Genomic DNA, 10,238 nt, shown 5'->3' on the forward strand with positions numbered 1-10,238 from the left:
ATGTGATTTACACGACTTTGGCCGAGATCTAAGGTTGCAAGCCACGTCGTCTGCTCATGTTTCATTGACTGTGTTCTATAATCGCATATAAAATCACATGTGATTTAACTGTTTTATTGTATTCCCGTTTGATCCTTCATGAATATAATCGGCCTATTTTTATTGTTATAAATAATAGAGTAAATTACAATTTTGATCCCTAGAATTTGCATAAAACTACAAGAAATATAATAGTGGTAAACAACCATTCAAAAGGCTTGAATTATCTCCAATAAATTATCTAAAATAGAGATTTTGAACAAGTTTTTATGCTTCAAACAATTCTTTAATCTATACTATATTATAAAGCATTTGACAAAAACTCTTAAAAATCATTTTTTATGCATCAAGTACCATTTATTGATGTATATTACTTAAAATTCAAGATCACAAATAAATTGTGTGTAAGTTTAACTTATTAGAGCTTCATGTTTGAATTAATGTAACTAACTGCAGATAAACATTTCATGTTAAATATAAAAAATAACTAAAATAATCATTGAGTTCTAACATAATACTTAATTATTATTTTTATAAAAAATTATATTATTAAATAAAAATAAATTATTTCGTTAAATCAAAATTAAATTATAATTAAAAAATTGAATAAAAAGTTGCAATAAAAAACAAAAAATTTTAAATACTTAATTTGATACTAATATTGATATATTTATTTTTAAAATTTTATTTTATCCAAAAATAAAGGTATTATCTCTTTTTTAAAACCACATAAAAACCATATTATAACATCTCTAGAGACGGAATAAAATAAAACATTAAAATCAAGATATATCTCGCTATATTACATGAGTATCCGTTCTCCAAAATAAAGAAAGTAAGAGAGTAAAATCCTCTAAATATGAAGAAATTTCAAAAAAATGATTACCTAAGACTTATTTTTTTATCATAATTTCACGTCTCACCAATAAAATAAAAGGCTTTGAAATTAAATGTTTAAAAAAGAGAAATAATATTTTTAAGTGAATAAAACATTTTAATAATATAAAAAATGATGGGAGGAATGAGATGAGAAGAAAAGTAGAGGTTTGAAATTATGGTCCATACACAATCATAAAAAGCAGTCAAACAGCTGTGTTGCTAAAACCAACTTTTAACCAGATGATGAAGAAGAATACCAAAACACTACAACTTGAAAGCAGCAAAATTCAAGGCCAGGAGCATTAATCATGATAAACATCTCAAACATAAGCTATAAACTTAAATGTAATCCCCTCCTAACAATTCGAATTCGAATTCAAATTCAAAAACATGAAAAACGTCGTTAAACACCATACAACCAACTTATTGGCGAGCTTCGACTTTCTTCTTCTGCCACAGCCTGTCAAGTGCACTATCCGCATCTCCCTGCAAAAACCACCCATTTTGCACAAACATGAATTTGACATGTAAAAATAACACACATATATATATAAATTATTACCGAAAGGTTTAAGCAGAAGGGTAATACGCGTATGACAAACTCTCAAGTATAAACAAACATGAAAGAATTAAGATCAAACACAAATGGCACTTCTCTCTCATCCACTTAGAAAACGTTACTTGCTATCAGAATCATTCGGTCATTGCTAGCTTTAATGCAGTCATTAACTTATTCTAAAACATTACCACTGCCTGGTGTTGCACCATAAAAAAGATGCAAATGAAATCTTATCAATATTTCCATAAAATAAACTAGTATCCACGAGACAAAACATTTGATGATTGAAATTTTAACCAAATCTCAAGACCTACCTGGGCTCGCACAAAACCACAGAGGGCAAAAGTGGAGAACTGGCCAGTGTAGCGGCCAGTCTCATCCACATGACCAACGTTAATCTGAACAGATGCATGATCCTTTGAAGTGATCAACCTATTAGTAGCAGAACTGCAAAAAGATAATCATATTGGTTTTAGTCTACTGCATGAACATTGATACATGAGAAAAAGGACTCCTTAATAACATACCACTTCCTGGGGATGTACAGGTCCACGTTTTGTCCCTCCTCATTCTGCATCTTGGCGATTTCTTCACACAGCAACTAATATGATAGACCAATATGTTTAAATTAAGAACACCAAAAAAAAAAAGTTTCAACGATGGAAAATAAGTATTGTATTTGTCTAATCCAAATTCACTCTATTTTGTCCATATGACTACATCAATTTAATAAATGGCTTCCAACTCCGCTGTTTTTGTTCGGTAAATAAAATCATAAGGTATAGGGAGTATAAAGCATGTTTGAGTAGAAAATGAAAATCCACACTACAATTCTGCACACACACACACACACATTGTGGATGGCAAGATATCTTAGCACTAACTACAAGCATCTAAAACACCTGCCCGTTGATCAAATTTTACATATTTGCAAGTCATTGCATAAAAGATCACCTGAACTCAGCCATCAACAGGTCCACTGTCATCTACCAAAACATACTCAGTTATCTTACACAACCTTAACAATTCCTCAATCACACCCCTCCCCAACAAAATGCACATAGACACAATCAGCTCACCCATAATGTAGATGCAAATATATCCTTACCAGGTGTCAAATATATGTTCCATACAAATTTACATAAGAGTATCAAGATCAGCAGTACTACCAAACCAACATTCATTGACACCAGTATGCCACTAGTGTTCAACAGATAGATCAGAAATCAAGCTATAGAAACCAAAAAGTGCATGAAATAGTTCGATTTATGAAGGTAAAATCAGAATAATTATTTTTTTTTAATTTCTGAAACTTACTCCATCTTCAGAACTTCAGAAACAATTCTTTTGTGTTTTATCATCTCCTATATGTTACCCATTTCTCTTATTACCTGTGGCCATTCTGTACTACTGAATTACTTGTTCTTCTGTTAAGCTCAAACTTTCATTACCTATACATCTGATTAGAACTTCATTGACCAGCTCTTGCTTTATTAAGACTGTTGACTAGAACCAACTATATTGTGCAAAATAAGCTCCTCAAACACATCCGCCACATCAACAGACACAGCAATCAATTTGTCAACCTATGAATTATAAATTCAATTTTTGAAGCTTCTTTCTGAAACTGGCATATTTTTTAACCTTAATCCTTGAATAGATTATTCCCTTTTTAGAAAATGTTAGGACTTCCTTATTAAGTAAAACGGTTTCTACTGAAGTTCTTGTTCTAACCTCTGACTGGAACTGATTCATACCCCATTTAATAGTAGAAAGGCACGCAGCTATGTGTTCGATAACCATCTTTTCACATTCTCCAATAGTTTAACTAAATCGATCTCTATGGCGTTACCATTTCAAAACACAACCAAAGATCTTAATTACCTTTGCTTCAGCTGCGAAGCAAACTTAAGCGACTAGAGACCCAATTCAAATACCCCCAGTTCCCTTCTTTTCTGTTCATTTAAGTGAAGATTTGTTAATTGGAATGCTACATGTTCATCTTCAACCAATATCACAGCTAGAAACACAAAGCATTTAATCAAAGTCTTGATTCTTTAGAAAATCACGAGAATGGGTAAAAGCAACGGAAAATATGCAGCGCAGAAAAATTCAATCGAAAAAACGGAGTTACAAATAAGAAAACATCTGTTTTATGAATCATAAATCGGAGGTAGATATGAAGAACACAAACCTAGATCGGAAATCAGTGAGTGATATGCTGCTACTGCTGCTGCTGCGGCGTATTGCGAATATCGACCGACGTCCACCAAGAAATGTAAAACCCTAATCAATTTATAGTAATACCAAGGGCTACAGTGTCATTCTATTCATGCCACATTAAATATATATAATTAATAATTAAATTATAAAATAAAATAAATAATCTTATGTACTTTATATAAATATTTTTAAACTTTTTATATTTATTTGTTGAGAACTAAATATTTTAAATAATAGTTATAAAAATAATTATCATGATTAATATTATTGTAAATAATTGATATATTAATGTATATAGTATAGTGTATAATTAAAATTAATTAATAATAGTTAACATTTATTAATATGGTAATAATTTATTTTATTTAATATTATTAATATAGCAATAATTATTTTTATTTAATAATTAATATTTATTTATTATAAATAGTAATAAATAATATATTAATATTAATGAGGGTTATTGGAAAAAAGTCATAATAAGCTTCTAAAACGCTAATCGAAATAGTGTTTTAATAAGGTAGCTTAGAAGTTAACTTATTGTCATCCAAAAGTATACCCAGAAAATAAGTTAGCTTATTATTGCCAAAGAATGCTTATATCTTTTCTGAAGATAGTTTATATTAAAATTTAATAATTTTGGGTTTTATTTTTGTTTTAGGTAACAGATTTTCAAAAAATTTATTTTGCTGCATGGAAGTGAAATTTACAAGAGTAAACTTGACATTGAGTTTCATGCTTTTTTGATTTTTCTAATTTTGATTTCTATAAATTTTTAATATAAATTTATAAGTGTGTGATAGTTTTGATCTCTCTCATTTCACCCATCGTTATTGATGTTTGGTGTAATAATGACCTTGCTGGAACCCCTCCCTTCCTGTTCGTTGGCCATCTCTCCCAGACGCCTCTCCTTAGACCCTCCAACCACAACCACCACCACCATATACATACATAAAAGGCTTTAAGGAAAAACATCAAAATATACAATACAAAACATATTTAACACAAATAATAAAAGATACAAATTCATTATAAAATTATGATACAAACCTTCTTTAAATCATAAAATCAAAAACTCAAAACAAACCTAAAATCAAAAACTAAAACAAATTTCTTGCTTACCGATATGTAACAACCTGACGAAAGACTTAAAATCTATTGTGTCTTAAATGAAGATGCATCAAAGTGAGAACCTATATCTTTGAACAGGTTTGTTGAACGAACGACGTGCCCTGATCTTTGAACCAGATTCAGATTGAGGATGGAGGTGGGGGCCGGTGGTGGCCGATCTATGTTCCATGTGACTGTCACAGGGCTGAGATCAGACGGTGGATAACTGAGGATGTGGAGTGAGGGCGTGTGTTCAACAATTGGTCATTCGTCTTCGAAAAACTAGTGCACGATGTATGTGTCCTATAGGGTTGGGTTCTTGTAAGAAGAGAAGTTATAATAAGAAGCTTAAGAAGAGATCTCCACCGTTAGATCAATCATAATTGAATGTCAACACTATTGATGAGCGCCGAAATATACCGGATCAAGTCCCTTATAAAGCGTAATCATAGGTAGGCATGATATATATGTACATTTATTATATAGACGAAGAATCGTGTGAGAATAAGAGTTAAGATGAGAAGCATAAGAAGGGATTTGAACCATCGATCACTTTTAATCTCACCACCACCCCATTAATTGTGCTTGATATGAAAATTGAGTGGTGCATCTCATTAGTATTGATCTTCAATTATGATTGATCCAACTGTGGAGGTCCTTTCTTACCCTTAGCATAACTTTCATTCTCACCAGGATCTAACATTTAATACACACACACACACGGAGGTTTAGGGGAAACCCTCAAAAAACAAATGAAAGACTAAAGAACACTCTGGTATCTATTCATCTGGATGTTATATACATATGTATACAAGTAATTGAAGTTGTTTTTTGGTTTTCATGCACATGTACATGTCAGCCAAATTGTTTACAAACTACTTGTATGCACATGTAGGTCCAGATGAAAAGTTACCCGAATATTCCTCAATTTTTTATTTTTTGCGGTTTTCTCGTAAACCTGACACCATATATATAAAATGTATTCTTTATTTAATTTAAATAAAAATGGATAAGACCAAAATACTTCTCATTTAACGATATCTTTAACAGTAGCAAAACAATGTACCAATCACAGTGATTAAAAATACAATTATTTTAAAATAGATATGAGACTTGATATTGAGTGACAAATATAGGGACCAAAAGTGTAATTTACTCTATCTTTTTGGTAGAAAATGGAAGCAAATGAAAAAAGAATAAAATCTCCAACTTCTTCAAAGTGTAATACTTCTCCAAAACTTGAGATTTTTTTCACAAACTCCGTTTTGTTATTACCAAGGTATATAATTTCAACTGAAATAAATGAAAAAAAGGAAGAGATATGGTTTTTGTTATATTATGAATTATTTTAATAATATAATTAATGTTAAAATTTTTAAAATAAAAAAAAGTTATTGGACTTTGATATAATTTTCTTTTGAAGAGATTGACTTTTTTCCCTTCATTTTAGAATAATTGTAAACAACTCTTGGAGATACTCTAACAATCGTTAGTGGGAGGGATCACAACCAAACAAATTATTTTTGTCACTTTTGACGAATTATATATATAGGGAGACCCGTTAGACCAATTTTTGTTTATTGATCAACTTTATAAGCTGATGATCTAATGGTCTAAAATTGCACGTTGGCAATTTTGTGATTATTGAGAAGTCTCATGGCGATTTTGTGATTATGAATGTTCATATTGTAGATCTAATCCAAGTGTTGAGAATTGATCTTACGGGTCTCACGAAAAACCCTTGGTCTTATAATCACAAAACTGAGACCCGTAAAACCAATTCGCCACGAGACTTCTCAATAATCACAAAATTGCCACAGTGCAACTTTAGACCATTAAGATCATTAGCTTATAAAGTTGATCAATGAACATAAATTGGTCTTACGGGTCTCACGGAAAACCCTTGGTCTCACGTGAACCCAACCCTATATATATATATATATATATATATATATATAAGCTGATGATCTAATGGTCTAAAATATATATATTGTTGGTCTCGTTATGGTCTACAAGATGTGTATAACAGTTTGTAGAAGGGGGGATGAATACAAACACAGTAAGTTTTTCAAATTTAAAATATATAAGAAGGATCAATACAGACTTTACAAGATTGTTTACAGAAAGATAAGGTAAATAAAATCTATCTAAACAATCTAAAGTTACATACTAGTTCTTAGCAAATATATATTGAGGCTTTGCACCATCCTTCTATGGTAGCCTTCTCAGCCTTGAGTTCAGCAATTGCTTGCTCACGCTCAGCTATAGCCTGTTCGTGTTCGACGATGATGGCTTGGTTCACAATGACCTGATCCTTAAGGTTTTCTTCAACCTTGGTCAGCTCTTTGATCTTTAAATGACAAATCTTCAACTGTTCTTGAAGATCAAGAATAAGCATTTCTGCTTTAGACTTGCCATTCAGGGAATTGTAAAGGTCCACCGTCAGCGTGTCTAACGCTGATAGGCTAGAAGAAAAGGAAGAAAATGGTTCATTCAAGATACATACCTGAGCAGGTGAGGATGATGAGGGATCATTAGAAGTTGATGTCTTTGAAGCTTCTTCTTTGACATCTTTGGCCATTAAGCAGAGATAGGCCGTATCTTCCTCATCAAATGATGATCATCAGATGAATTAGCCCAATCGTGCTCTTTAGCGACAAGACCCTTGGCCTTTAGCTGGAAGTTCTTCATCTTCTTATACTTCTTCTTCAGCTTCAGGTATTTATCATCCCTGTATTTGAAGGAGGATGGGGTCTTAGAATATGGTGTCACGACCTTTTTGGATCTATTTTCACCAGCAAAGTGACCTGTGCGGTGGCAGTTGTAGCAAATCGCTGAAGCCTTGTCTATTTTATCAGTCTTTGGCTTTTCCTTTATGGTCAGCGAAGGAGATATGCGGAAGTTACTTTTATTGGCGAATCTCCTAAAAGATTTAGTTAATAACGTCAGTGATTCATCAAAATCTACAAGATCAAATTCTGATACATCCTCAGAGTTAGTAGAATTTAACTCAGTAATAATAATAGGAGGAAGAGAAGAAGAAGAAGAAGAAGAAGAAGAAGAAGAAGGGATTTCAACTGAAGCTTCTTCAGAGATTAGAGCTAAAGGAGAGCTCTTCATTTCCCTGGAATCTTTAATCAGATTTCTTTTCAGTTGACGAGATTGCTCATGATTGAGAAAAATCCCATAAAGAATGCTAAGAGAAAGAGAGGACATGTCACTGGACATCTTGAGACACATGGAATAAGTATCCCAAGACTCAGGAAGACATTCTAGAAACTTCGTCAAAGTTTCAGAATTAGAATATTCTCTGCCTATAGTCCTTAAATCTATAAGAAGATAGTTAAAGCGTTGATGTACTTCAGACAACGTCTCAATCTTTCCACAGAGAAATGATTCATATTGTCTTACTAGATTAATCTTCCTAGATTCTTGAACCTGAGAGGTTCCTTCATATTGAACACATAAAGTGTCCCACATGGCTTTAGAGGTTCTGAGTTTCATGACAGAGTGATAAACCTCATCGGGAAGAGACATAGCTATTATAGACCTTGCACGAGTGTCTATAGCTATCTTCTTCTTATCTTCATCGCTTCATTGATGAGGGAGCTTTGGAATCTGCCGTTCAGGAATCACGGCAGTCGTAGTTGTTTCAAGAACAGCCGGAGAAATAGCATATGGAATATACGGTCCATTTTCTATATAGTGTGGAATTTCAGGATTCACACCTTCCAGAAAGAGGGACATCCGATTTTTCCAAAGACTAAAGTTGTCTCGGATAAAACGGGGAGGTTTGGCAAGAGAGCCATTATCTTGAAAGTGTGTGTTTTGTAAAGCCATTTGAAAGCAGTAATATTATCTAAAGAAAGAGATAATATAATGCAGAAAACAACTAAACAACAAGAATAGAGAATACACTGCTCTGATATCACTTGTTGGTCCCGTTAGGGTCTACAAGATGTGTATAACAGGTTGTAGAAGGAGGGGGATGAATACAAACACAATAAACTTTTCAAATTTAAAATATATATTGATAAAGAAGAATCAGTATAGATTTTACAAGATTGTTTGCGGAAAGATAAGGTAAATAAAACCTATCTAAACAATCTAAAGTTACTGGTTACACACTAGTTCTTAGCAAATAAAGAAAAGATTTGCTGTAAAAGACTTAGAAGAAAGTAAGTTCTATCTGGGAGAGAACTATTTAGAATGCAATAAAGGGATTCTAACTTGCTCTTGAAAATGAGCGTATTGTGTTCTTAGATGTGTGTTCTTTTACTTATGAACATGAGTTAGGGTTCAAGAGTAAGTAAGAGTTAAGAGTATCTCTGCATGGAGATAGATTACATCTATTTATACCCATTGCATTAAATGCACATTTAATGCAACGTGGTAGGGTTATAACACGTGTCAAGCCTTTAGAGAAATATTTGTCATTTTCTACAGTGAATAGTACAAAAGCCTATTCATGAGCAGACATCCTTTCACAAAGTTGGTGGGTAATAGAGTCAACTAATTGGCTCCGTACCGTACTATACTTTAGAAATGGTATGGGTTTGTCCTTTGTGTGTATAAGGACAAGACAAAAACAATCGTGCTCAACAAGCTTCTTTTGATCGTTGAATGCTGGAATAACATGAAGGTCTCTTCAGCATTCGCTGAGACTTGGGCAATCTTCACACATATGTAGATCAGATTGTAATCACTGAATACCGCTTCAGATCATGTACTCGCCAGTAGAGATGGCCAAATGGGCCCGGCCCGGCCCGTAACCGCCGGAGGACCGGAGAGGGACCGGAACCGGCCCGGGACCGGTATGGACCGGTTGTGGACTGCTGGTTATGAACCGGTTATGGATTTTAACGTTTTAGAGGACCGAGACAGGTTAAGACCGGAACCGGTTATGTAACCGGTTATAGGACCGGCCCGGTCAACAAAAGTCAACGTGTATATATATATAACAAAACGTATTTATAAAATTAAACGTATATATATATATATATATTTATATATATATATATATATAGAGGTTGGTTATTATACAACCTTTACATTTGTACAACCAATACAACCCAATCTCAACCGTCCATTTAATTTGATGAATATGTAATTTATAGAAGTTTTGATTATTTCATATGATAAAGTATTAATCATAATTAATGAACCATATTCATATTCCATATATATTCAAATCATAATAAATGAACTCTCATCATTTCCATAAATATCTCAACTGATTGGGTTGCATTGGTTGTACAAATGAACATGGTTGTATTTGAAATATACCCTATATATATATATATATATATATATATATATATAAACGTATACATATTTTTAAATGTATTTATAAACATATTTTTAAACGTATTTATAAAATTAAACGTATACATATATAACAAAACATATTTTTAAACGTATTTATAAA

At 32.4% G+C, this 10,238-nt stretch overlaps 1 protein-coding gene across 1 annotated transcript; it reads right to left on the reverse strand.

Moving 5' to 3' along the window:
• Positions 1-1,166: 1,166 nt before the first annotated feature.
• On the reverse strand, positions 1,167-3,745 carry LOC112507091 (40S ribosomal protein S21-2). Its single transcript, XM_025111504.1, has 4 exons — positions 3,672-3,745; positions 2,005-2,078; positions 1,792-1,924; positions 1,167-1,404 (listed from the first exon to the last, which is right to left on the reverse strand). Exons 2-4 carry the CDS (start codon positions 2,052-2,054, stop codon positions 1,342-1,344), a joined length of 246 nt encoding a protein of 81 aa, XP_024967272.1. The 5' UTR covers positions 2,055-2,078; positions 3,672-3,745; the 3' UTR covers positions 1,167-1,341.
• Between the last annotated feature and the right edge of the window lie 6,493 nt (positions 3,746-10,238).

Source organism: Cynara cardunculus, assembly GCF_001531365.2.
Source record: "Cynara cardunculus var. scolymus isolate 2C chromosome LG 2, CcrdV1, whole genome shotgun sequence".
Lineage (NCBI taxonomy): Eukaryota > Viridiplantae > Streptophyta > Magnoliopsida > Asterales > Asteraceae > Cynara > Cynara cardunculus.

Excerpts from the sequence above, each read along its gene's own strand:
- LOC112507091 (XM_025111504.1), bottom strand. The coding sequence starts at position 2,054 with ATGCAGAATGAGGAGGGACAAAACGTGGACCTGTACATCCCCAGGAAG. Across the intron at positions 1,925-2,004 it reads CTGTACATCCCCAGGAAGTG|TTCTGCTACTAATAGGTTGA; the intron begins GTATGTTATTAA and ends ATCTTTTTGCAG. Across the intron at positions 1,405-1,791 it reads GTGGTTTTGTGCGAGCCCAG|GGAGATGCGGATAGTGCACT; the intron begins GTAGGTCTTGAG and ends TGGTTTTTGCAG.